Here is a 12,074-nt window from a genome sequence, read left to right on the forward strand (position 1 = left end):
GAAACTGGGCATTTTAGTTCCACTGTCTCTGCACTGGACCCTGGGGGCATATCCATAGTAATGTTACTGAATCCCAAGTGTGTGTGCCTGATGTGGAGTGAGGCCTAGCCATACTAAAATATTAGAGTTTGGAACAGAGAACGGTTTATTACAGATTCATACAAGGAGATGGATGGTTGATGCCTTAAGACCCCAAAGTTACTGAAAGCTTTCAGCAAGCCCCTTGAAAAGCAAAAGGTGAGAAAGGTGACTAGAATCACTTCCCTAACGGTCACTCATTGACGGCTGGTTGCTTGGGGTGGGGGGTGCCTCCTGCGGCACCAAGCGATGGCTGCTGCCTAGTTGTGGGTGTGGAGTCATGAGACACAGCAATGGCTGCCTGCTAAGGGCTGTGCTCATCCTGCTGTTACAGGAAGTCCATAGGAGCCCATTAAAAACTGTCTCTTAGTTCACTGTGGCCTTGTGGGCCTCTTGGACCCAAGCTCCACCGGCTTTTAGAGCTAGATTTATGGGGGCCCATCTCTCACGTAGAAGTCTTAAAAATTGAGGTGCTGTATGCAAGGTCCAAACCCTTTGCTCAGGGAGGATCTGGGAGTTGTGAGTTCCCTCCTGGTTGTGTGTTACCCTTCCAAGAGTGGATTTTATGGTGAGATTGTGATCAGCCTCTCATACCCATTTCAATGTAAATTTCTTCTTGTTCACCCAGTGGGCATGTAACAGAGCAGGATGAGCGCAGCCCTTAGCAGGTTGCCATTGCTGGGCCTCATTACTCTGCACCCTGTTACTAGGCAGCAGGCCTTGCTCAGCCTTGCTCAGTGCCTCAGTGGGTCCTGCCCACAACCAACTGTCAGTGACTGACCATTAGTTGTCCTGCTCAGCTATTGGTCAGCACCACAGTAGGCCCTGCCCACTGGTAACTGTCAGTGAGGGACCACTGGGGAAGTAATTCAGTCAGTAATCAGCAGCATGGTGGTCATCAGGTGGAGAGTGAGGTAAGAGGCAGATTCGGACCACCTTCCGGATGCTCTCCAGCTCACCCAGCCTAGGGCCAGTGGGTGAGCTGAAGGGCCCAGGAAACAGACTAGGGACTATGTCCTGCAGGGCTCCAGAGCCCTCAGTAAGGCCCTCTACTAGCCTTGGCTCAGGCCTTGAGGCAGTGGTGACCCTCTCCCCCATGCTGTCTCTGCTACCTGCTAGCAGTGACCGTCTGTCTGGGTCACAGTCTGAGACCTGGTCTCTCCATTTGGGCAGCCTGGCAAGACTGAGGGCCAGTTGGGTTGGGTGCCTGGATCCCTCAAGGATGACAGCGGAGTAGGAAACTGGCCCCGAGGATCTGCCAGCTGAGATCTGCCTCTGCTTAGCCAAGGACTGGGACCTTGGAGGGTGAAAGCTGTGCCTTGGAACTTTGCCCTTTCTGGTCAGGAGAGAGAATAACATTCATCTGGTAGAGATTTACAGGGACATTATTACCTGATCATGCCCTCACCTCAGGAACCAAGGATTGGACACCAAGAAGTCTGCAGCAACTCACCATGCCCATCCCTCACCTTTTGCTTTTAAAGGGGCTTGCTGAAAGCTTTTAGTAACTTTGGGATTCTTAGGCCATGAGCCACCCATCTCCTTAATAAATCTGTAATAAATCTTTCTCTAATGTTTTAGTATTGATGGGCCTCACTGTGTGTTGGGCACACAGACTTTCAATTTGGTAACAGGAGTCAGTTAGTTTCTGGGTTTCTTTCAGAGGGAATTATTGTTCAATATATAGCTGCAGTTTCAGTGTGTCAGTGACATGAAATGAGTTGAGGAGCCTGCTTTGTGGCCATCTCAACCTATAACTCTCCAGTAGCATTTTAGAGGTAATTACTCAGTTTTAGGGATCTGAAATACAGTTCCCACATGGTTTGAGGCATAACTCTACACCCTCCTTCAACCTTGACCTAACACTCAGCTGCTCTGTGGTTCTAGAAGAATAACTGTGTGCTGCCTGAGGATCTGAAGAACTTTTACCTGATGACCAACGGCTTCCACATGACGTGGAATGTGAAGCTGGATGGTGAGTCAGCCTTCTTGCTGTGGAGGAGTACTTCCCTGGCTGAGAGCTTACAGGAAACAATTCTGGGGGCCTTTACAACTCAGGAGTCTGAATATGGACAGTGTATGGGGTTCTCCTCAAGTGCAGTATCCAGACGCTGTGATCATCTCCCAGCGGTAACCTGTGCCATCATTGCTTCACCCCCCGCCTCTGTGGCCCCTGTGCCAGAGTCTGCCCAGTACCTAACCGGAAGCTCAAGTTAGAGGCTTCCTATTGGCATGAGATGTTGGGGAAAATTAAGCATACACAAAAATCCTGAGCTACGTTGAACTTAATAACTCGGAGGAGTCCGCGTTGGAGCAGTCTCCTCAGGGTGAGCTGCAATGACAGTCTCTGGCGGTCATAAGAGGGGCTCCTCCCTTCATTCCCAGCAGGCTGGAGATCTCAGGGCCCTGACCTCTCTCTCCCTCACGTCTCCGCAGCCTGTTATCAGCCGCCTCAGTTCACAGGTTACCATCCTGGTATTAAATACATCCAGGATAACACTTCTGTTGTGGATGTGGGAACTGACAGCTTGGTACATGTAAGAGATGCAGGCATGATGCAGGCGTGAAGGTCAGTGCCGCACATTCAGGTGAAAGCACCAGCAACATTTCATAGGCTGGGGAATCCTGATCTAGCCACTGGGGTACAGCTCATTCCTGACACGGACTTCCCTGTCCTTAAGAGGACTTTATAATCTCCAGACTCCGGCCACACCCCCAGATCTGCTTTGGTCCTTGGGAATCACCCTGCACCTCTCCTTGCTGCCACTGAGATGAGTAGTTTCTGCCGCCCAGCAGATCAACAGAACTGACCCTTCCCTTCACTGCCTCTCCAAACCTTCCTGTTTCTCTTTCAGCTGACCAGAGGCATATTTTATAACTTACTCCTAAGCATTTAACATGAACTAAGAATCATTACCTCTGATGGCCTAGAAATCATGGTGTCACCAAAAGAGAGTGGACAGAGGCTGGAGAGACTGTCAGATTCTCCCTTGCCCATATCACAGAGACAGGCTAACCCTTTCAGAAGCCTACTTCAGAAAAGAAACATTTCATGAAGGTTTTCTGGGTCCCTATTCACTATTAGTACTTTTTCTAACTTAATCCTCCCAACCTATTTTCTATCCTCATCCCCATTGCCATACCCATTCTTTACTGGATGGCCAAAATCATTAACAAAAAATCTAGCACAGGCAGCTTCTGATGTTCACCTCCTTAGTGGTCTTCTTGGACATTCCAGGCTATACACCAGCTGTGGTATTACCTTCAGTCATTCCAGTATTTCAGCAGTCACATGTCCAAGCCTTTGTGCACCACCCCCTGCCCAGCACCCGTATTATAAAGATTCCGGATGACAGATAAGAAAAATAGATCATCTTTCTACACCTGAATCACAGAAAACTAGAACCAAGCAAAAAGGCCTTCAAGAAAATTTGCTCCGTTGAGTTAGAAAAAAATGACAAAGGGGAGATAGTTTCCACAGTGAAAGCTTACGACAAGAAGGGTAGAAGTGGTCAGTTATATAATTAAAACTGTTACTTTGGAAAGTATAATCCTTCATTCTGGATGGCGGGAGCAAAAATATTTTTCAGTCCTTTGATCTTCAAACAGGCTCCAACCCTAGAATTCCCAGTTCTTTTGAGAATCCCCTCTTAAAATTTCCTTTAGTGCTCCACCCTAACACATGCAGTGGGGACTCTTCACTCAAGGCCCCAGCTGTTTTTTGTTTGTTTATTTTTTTTGCATAAAAGATAAAAGTCTGGTGCTTCAGAGCATGTAGTACATTGATTCTCTTTTCTCCACTTTCCATTCAGTTTCTCAGCCCTGGGATCAAATAATAACTGGTCTTAAGTTAGTCAAGCAGATGCTCTTTTGTTGACCACGGTAACTAGCTTATTATTCCATGTAATTCTTTTTGTTAACATTCCCATAGAACATACCATTCCATTGGGCAGCATGGCAATTAACAACATCTCAAAACTGACTCAACTCAACCAGTCTTCCATGTACTCACTTCCTAACGCACCAACTCTGGCAGACCTGGAGGACGATATACAAGAAGGTAACTGGGGGAACCTCTGCTTTGAGTTACAAATCAACATGCTTGTTTCCATTTTATAATATTGAAAATAATAGAAAGACATTGTAGCATTTTAACTTGTTCCCCTAAACCCAAAACCTTCCCACTCCTGGCTTCTCTGAACCATGGGAGTAAGGTTAGAAAAAAAAAGCCTGTGTCAAAAAAGGAAATTTTCATCAAGAAAATGCCAGGGTTGGGGTCTTGTTTTGTATCCAGTACCCACTTCAGTCCCTGCCGCATAGTAGACAGTTAATGAATACTGGTAAGTGAATGAATGTTATGGATTAAACTTCACTCCACATTTCAGTGTTGAGACATTTCAGGGACCGTGGCAATCTAAGTGCAGCTTCCTTTCTCCCTTCAGGCTCTTGGCCACTCCTGATTGAAATGGCTTAAATTCAAATAGCTGCTAAAGCTATAAGCAATTATGTATAAGTGAGGACTTCTTCAGTCAGAATTGTGTTTGGCTGCATATAATAGACCCCCTTTACAATGTTTAAACTAAAGAGGAGTTTATTTTTCTCATAATAAGAATCTGGAACTAGGCTGGTGTAGTTGCTTGAGAAACTCGATGATAAAGTCTCCTCTGGATTCCTGGCACACCAGCCTTGGGGTTTGGTTTTCATTCTCATGGTTGAAGAATGTCGGTTCTACCTCCAAGCTTCAAGTCTGTGTTCCAGGCAGGAAAAAGAAGAGTAAAGGGCAAAATAACTGTCTCTTGGCAGAATATTTCCCTTTTTGTCAGGAAAATAGTAGTTTTCTCAGAAGCCCCTCCCAATAGCCATTGACCAGAATAGAGTCAGAAGGTTATCCATCCCTGCACGGGAATTTGAGGAGGTATTTTTAGCTGTGTGGTAGTGCCCCAGATTGAACTGGAATAGAACTGGAGTTCTAAAAGGGAGAATGAATATTCAGTAGATAACCATAGCATCTCTAGTACTAATGCCTTGGAGTGCATCGAAGTTCTGGCAGGAGGAATCCAGGGGCTGAGACTGAAAGTTTTGGGCCCTGGGAAGAATCTGTCACTCAGAAATGTATGGAATCCTCATGGGTGCGCAAAAGGTCACATTTGCTTTGTGTGTGTGTATTGGGGCTCTCTACTCCCTCAAAGGCAAAGACGCTGTTAAATAAGGGGAATGGGTGTACCCTCCCCTTGAGGCGGGTAGGCAGCAGTAGACTAGATGACAGAAATGATCTCACGGGACCTCAGCATAGGACTTGAGCCTAGGGGTAGAGACCACATTGTCCTGCGTATTCATGGGGCTAAAAGTCACTTGGGCTTCTGGCACCTTCTGGGTTCATGCTTTTTCATACAGTTCAACAACTCCGTTTCATTCAATTTAAAAATGCTAACTCTTCTCAGGAGACTTAGCAGTTAGAAAGAGGACAATCAGGAAGAAATATTAGAATATACAACCAGAGAAGTCACACCACCAGAGGACACTGAGGACCTAAATAAAAACAAGAATAAGAACACTTCGACATTTAAGACAGCACAAAGAATTCCTACAGAAAAAAATCAAACAGTCTTGATTAATCAACTGACTACATGAGTTGAATAAGAATATAAATATTGAGACCTGAGTTAATAGCCTGAAAAAGCAAGTGTAAGAATATCTAAAAGCACAGATAAAATACATTTTAAAATGAGAAATGAGGGGAAAAGTGGAAGGATAAGAGAAACAGAAAATACAACAGGTGACCTTCCATTGGAATTCTAGGTGCTCAAAAAAGAGGAAAAGAATAGATGCAAAAGGAATAATAAGCAATAATAAAACAAAATTTGTATTATTCAATCTGCGGATTGAAAGGGCTCTTCTGGACTCCAATTGAATTCAGGAGGAAACAGAAACCTAGACATTACATGATGCAGAAAAAAAAATCACAAGCTTCTAGGCAAAAATAAAAAATTATATAGAAAGAATAATCAGACTGACATCAGTCTTCTTACCTGCAACAGTTGAAAACTAAAAGATAGTAAAAAAGCATAAACAGGTTGATGAAAGAAAAGGAGTGAAAAATCAAGAGTCCTGTATATATAGACCAAATACAGCTCTGATTATTAAAAGTTTGTGTAAAACTTACATAAAGTTTGTGTAAAACTTCAGGAACATAAATACTCCAACCAGAAGACAAATGGAATGGAGAGCTCTAGATGTGGCTCTATAAAGAGGAAAGGAAACAAGACGTTAGTGAACCTCCTGTGAAAGAGAGAGATTGGGCTTCCTTGGTGGGCTGGTGGTTAAGAATCCGACTTGCAATTCGGGGGACACTGGTTTGATTCATGGACAGGGAAGATCCCACAGGCCAAGGGGCAGTTAAGCCTGTGCACCGCAACTACTGAGCCCACGCTTTAGAGCCACAAGCCACAGCTACTGAACTGCACACTCGGGAGCCTGTGCTCCACAACGGTAGAAGCCACCACAACTAGAAGTCTGTGCCTTGCAGCTGGAGAAAGCCCAAGCACAGCAATGACAACCCAGCCCAGCCTGGATAAAGAAATATGTAAGTCGAGATTTAAAAAAGAAGACTAAATTAAATCTTACTGTTCAGGAACATAACCTTAACCAGCAGACCACCTTACCTCCCTCCCAAGAAACCTGTATGCAGGTCAAGGAAGCAACAGTTAGAACCAGACATGGAACAACAGACTGGTTCCAAATTGGGAAAGGAGTACATCAAGGCTGTATAATGTCACCCCACTTATTTAACTTATATGCAGAGTGCATAATATGAAATGCTAGGCTGGATGAAGCACAAGCTGGAATCAAGATTGCTGGGAGAAATATCAATAACCTCAGATATGGAGATGACAACACCCTTACAGCAGAAAGCAAAGAGGAACTAAAGAGCCTCTTGATGAAGGTGAAAGCAGAGAGTGAAAAAGCTGGTTTAAAATTCAACATTCAAAAAACTAAGATCATGGCATCTGGTCCCATCACTTCATGGCAAATAGATGGGAAACAATGGAAATAGTGACAGACTTTATTTTCTTGGGCTCCAAAATCACTGAAGATGGTAACTGCAGCCAAGAAATTAAAAGATAACTTGCTCCTTGGAAGAAAAGCTATGACAAACCTAGACAGTATATTAAAAAGCAGAGACATTGTTGACAAAGGTCCATCTAGTCAAAGCTATGGTTTTTCCAGTAGTCATCTATGGATGTGAGAGTTGGACTATAAAGAAGGCTGAGCACTGAAAAACTGATGCTTTTGAACTGTGGTTTTGGAGAAGACTCTCGAGACTTGGACTGCATGGAGATCAAACCAGTCAGTCCTGAAGGAAATTAACCCCAAATATTCATTGGAAGGACTGATGCCGAAGCTGAACTCCAATACTTTGGCCACCTGATGCAGAGAGCTGCCTCATAGAAAAGAACCTGATGTTGGGAAAGATTGAAGTCAGGAGGAGTAGTGGACAACAGAGGATGAGATGGTTGGATGGCATCACTGACTCAATGGACATGAGTTTGAGCAAGCTCTGGGAAATGGTGAAGGACAGGGAAGTCCATGGGGTCACAAAGAGTTGGACACAACTGAGCAACTGAACAAAAACAAAATTCAAAAATGTATACAACTTTTACATAAGAAAGAGGTGATGTAGTGCCTGGAATATGTTTAAATGTACTGTCTCAGCTAAACTTAAAAAATAGGACAAAGGCAAGATATAAGAGTGTTATGGGCTAAATTGTGTCAAATATTCATATGTTAAAGTCCTAACCTCACTACTCAGACTGTGCCCTTATTTGGAAATAGGGTCATTATATTAATACAATTAAGTAGTTCGGGTAAGGTCATACTGGAGTCAAAAGTGAAAGTGAAGTCGCTCAGTCATGTCCAACTCTTTGTGACCCCATGGGCTGTAGCCTACCAGGCTTCTCAGTCCATGGGATTTTCCAGGCAAGAGTACAGGAGTGGGTTGCCATTTCCTTCTCCAGGGGATCTTACCGACCCCGGGATCGAATCTGGGTTTCCCACACTGTAGGCAGATGCTTTACCCTCTGAGCCCCCAGGGAAGCACACTGGAGTCAAGTGGAGCCCTAATCCAGTATGACTGGCAACCTTTTAAAAGGGGAAATTGGGAGATAAAGGTACATAAGAAAGTCATGTAAAGATGAAGATAGAGTGCTGCTTTTACATACCAAGGAAAGCATAAACACAAAAACAAAAGTTGCAAGCAAGCTACCAGGAACTAGGGGAGAGACACAGAACAGATTCTTCTCCACAGCCCTCAAAAGAAACCAACCTTGACCTTGGATCTGTAGCCTCCAGAGGTGTGGGACAACAAATTTCTGCTGTTCCAGCCTTTCAGTATGTGGTACTTTGTTGCAGTAGCCCTAGCATTAATACAAAGAATGTTCCAGAAAGTCCTTACAGTAGACGGTATAAGACAAAGAGGAAAGGAAGTAGAAAGTGGAAGGTCTCATCCTACTGGAGGAAAAAAATAGTATACTTTGGGGGAAACAGAGTGTCTTCAGTGTCTTGGTTTTCTTTTCCTATATAACAGATTACCACAAATTTACTGACTTGAAACACCACACATTTCCTATCTAACAGTTTTCATGAGTTAAAAATTCAGCTACAGATTAACAGAGTCCTCTGCTTAGAGTCTTAACAGGCTAAAATCAAGGTGTCAGCTGGTGCTGTGAAGCCATCTGAGGATAGGGGCCTCTTCCAAGCTCACTGGTGGTTGACCTTATGCAGTTCCTTGCATCTGTGGGACTTGGTCCTTGTTTTCTAGTTGGTTGGGGGTCACTCTCAGCTCATCTAGACTGCCCTTAGATTCTAGCCACATGATTCACAACATGGTAGCTTGCTTCTCAACAAGCTACTACTACAGTAGTCTCATAATGTCACCTAATCAAGAGAATGATTACTTGATTGTTACAGATCCTGACTGCTCTCAGGGGAGGAGGTTATACATGGTGTCTATACCAATGAGTAGACTCTTGGGGGCCATCTCTAACCACACTTGGTTAGAGAAACAATGGCCTATTATTTTCAAATAAGGGTAGAATTGTATGAATCCAGTCATGCAGGCATAACAAAAAGGAAGATAACCACTAAAGGAATAAAAGATTACTTTAGAATCTCTAACCTAATAAAGGTAGTGTTGAATCATATGAGTAAAAGTAAGAAAAGGGGAAAAGAAACATTATAAAACAGGCAACAAAACATTAAGAGGAATAAAATAAAACAGATTGATCATTATATTAAGTGGGCTGGAATTTAATTTCCCTTTTAAAAAGCAGAGACTATCAGTTTGATATAAAAAGCAAAGCTCACCTATGTATTATTTTCAGGAGCATATGTAAACTGATGACGAGACCTCCTGGTAAAGGCAGATAGGTAATTCAGAGCCTTCTTGCTGAAGACAACTGAAAAGTCAGGCAACATAAAAAAAATCATCAAAGAGCTAATAAGATGATGAGGTAGCACTAGATTAACACCCAGAAGAAGACAGAAATCCAGGGAAGAGGCTCAATGTTTGGGGTTGCTCTTGCCTAGGATACACTATCCTTTTCAAAAGAAGCAATAAGGCTACAAAAGGCTGAGAATTGGACCCATATGTGAGCCTAGGAGAATAAAATGGAGTTGTAGGATCGACAAACTAGAGCACCCATAAAAGCTACCCTACCCTTTCAGTTAGCACAGTGGGGAGCTGTACCTTAGGAGACAAAATGAACCAGAAATAACCACTTTTCACATGGACTGAAAAGTGTAAGTCACCCGTGCATCCCAGAAAATGTTAAATCCCCAAATTGGACTAATTTGATTCCAGTATTAATATCCTAGGGGGCCTGGCATTCACTCTAGAGAAATGTTCCGAAATTGACTGTGTTAATGGTTGCACAGCTCTGTACATACACTAAAACACATCGAATTGTATAGTTTTGAGTAAATGGTATGATAGATGAATTATATATCAATATAAAACTTATATAAAGGTAAATTTCTTCCCTAAAAGAAGAAAACATTATCTTAGACCCCATTGTTTTTATAAATAATTTTTCAAAAATAATCCTCCTGAATGTGAACCAGGCACATAAATAAACACAACACCAAGAACAAGAACTAGCACAAATAAGGTAACAGGAGGAGATCCACTGGTACTCCCAAGGATGAAATTATTAGGCACAAGCTATAAGACAATGTGCTAATGTGCAAATGAAGATAAAACAAAACTAAGACTTGAACAAAGAACTAGTAACAGGGAGATCAGCCCTGGGTGTCCTTTGGCAGGAATGATGCTAAAGCTGAAACTCCAGTACTTTGGCCACCTCATGTGAAGAGTTGACTCATTGGAAAAGACTCTGATGCTGGGAGGGATTGGGGGCAGGAGGAGAAGGGGACGACAGAGGATGAGATGGCAGGATGGCATCACTGACTCGATGGACATGAGTCTGAGTGAACTCTGGAGTTGGTGATGGACAGGGAGGCCTGGCGTGCTGCGATTCATGGGGTCACAAAGAGTCTGACACGACTGAGCGACTGACCTGAACTCAACTGAACAGGGACATTGTGGATTTGACCTTATGATTCTGGTCATAAGGCATACTATCTTTCAAACAGATCAGAACTTGTGCAAATAATACTCTAAACTCTGAGGAAAATTTTAAGATAATTACTTAAAAGGACTAGAGAGTAACCAGATATAAGCAGAAACTGGAGTGGCATCTACAAATGGCAGAAGGGAATCACACTGAATGATTTTCCTGTTTTTGTAACTTTTTGCCTCAGGGTAAACCCCAGATAGCATCAGTCAGGGCTGCTAAAACTTGGTAGGAGCCTAGAGTCTGAATTTTTTATTTCATCCAAGATGAAATAGCAGACACCAATCTTCCCACCTGGAACAAAAAACAAAAACAAATGTAAAAAAAAAAGTAAAACAGTGGATTTCAAGATAGCATCATGCCGGGAAGGATGATGAGTTCTGAAAGATGGGAAACAAATGAGGTGACCTCTAGCTTATTATCTGAAAGTTTCCAGGCGACAGCATAGAGAGGGAAACCCAAGCAGAGCCTGTTGTACCTGTTAACTAAGAAGAACTATGAGCCCAGTTGGATGAAGACAGCTCACAGGACTGAGTAACAGGGAGGAACAAGCTGCATAGAGAACTGCCGAGGATCCTCCTCCAGTGCTCAGCAGAGAACTGAGGAGCAGCTGCATGTGAAGATCCTGCCCGAGGCCCAGGGACAAGACCCCCCGGTGATGAGCGGGAACAGCGCCTGGTGCTCACACAGGACCAGGCCTAATGCCTGTTTCTACGGCCAGGCTGAAACGCCTCACAGCTTACACAGCTAGAGTACTCAGAAGGGTCCTGCCTCAGGAATGGGAGAAAAATTGCCCTAGGTTAAATACTGTCTTGGGTTCTGCCTGACGAATACTACAACCCAAAAGTATCTGTTTTCACTAACTATCACAGAACAAAGCTCAATGATATTTGTAGAAATATAAAAATATAAAGCACTCAAAATGGAAAAGTAACAATTTCTGGCATCCAATCAAAGATTAGCAGGCATGCAAAAAAGAAGGAAAAAAATAACTGTAAGGAGGAGAAAAATTGATTAGTTGAAACCAATCCAGATTTGAGATACCATTTAGAATTAGCAGATACAGACTTTAAAACAGTCATTACTATATTCAATATGTTCAAAAACTTGTACAGACATAGAAATTAGGAAAAAAACAAATCCAGACTTATCTTTTAGAGATGAAACTAGTGTCTGAGATGAAAAATACACTGGATGGGACTAACAATAACTTAGACATTGCTAAAGAAAAGACTGGAGAACTTAAAGACTTAACAGTAGACAATCCAAAATAACACAGAAAAATTAAAAAATTCTTTTCATGAAAAGAACATCAGTGAACTGAGGGACAGCAAATGGTGTAATGTATGTCTAACTGGAGTCCCT

General features: G+C 43.0%; 1 protein-coding gene across 3 annotated transcripts in view; it reads left to right on the forward strand.

Annotated features, from left to right (window-relative positions):
• The window catches only part of TPGS2 (tubulin polyglutamylase complex subunit 2), a 67,891-nt gene that overhangs the window by 48,271 nt on the left and 7,546 nt on the right, over positions 1-12,074 (forward strand). For 2 of the 3 annotated variants that reach the window (XM_069568699.1, XM_069568701.1), the window contains 2 exons: positions 1,966-2,053; positions 4,010-4,138. In XM_069568699.1, coding sequence (XP_069424800.1) covers positions 1,966-2,053; positions 4,010-4,138 — 217 coding nt within the window. The remainder of the gene's footprint in view (positions 1-1,965; positions 2,054-4,009; positions 4,139-12,074) is intronic. The other variant, XM_069568700.1, reaches the window with a different exon arrangement.

The sequence above is a fragment of the Ovis canadensis genome, chromosome 23, assembly GCF_042477335.2.
Source record: "Ovis canadensis isolate MfBH-ARS-UI-01 breed Bighorn chromosome 23, ARS-UI_OviCan_v2, whole genome shotgun sequence".
NCBI lineage: Eukaryota > Metazoa > Chordata > Mammalia > Artiodactyla > Bovidae > Ovis > Ovis canadensis.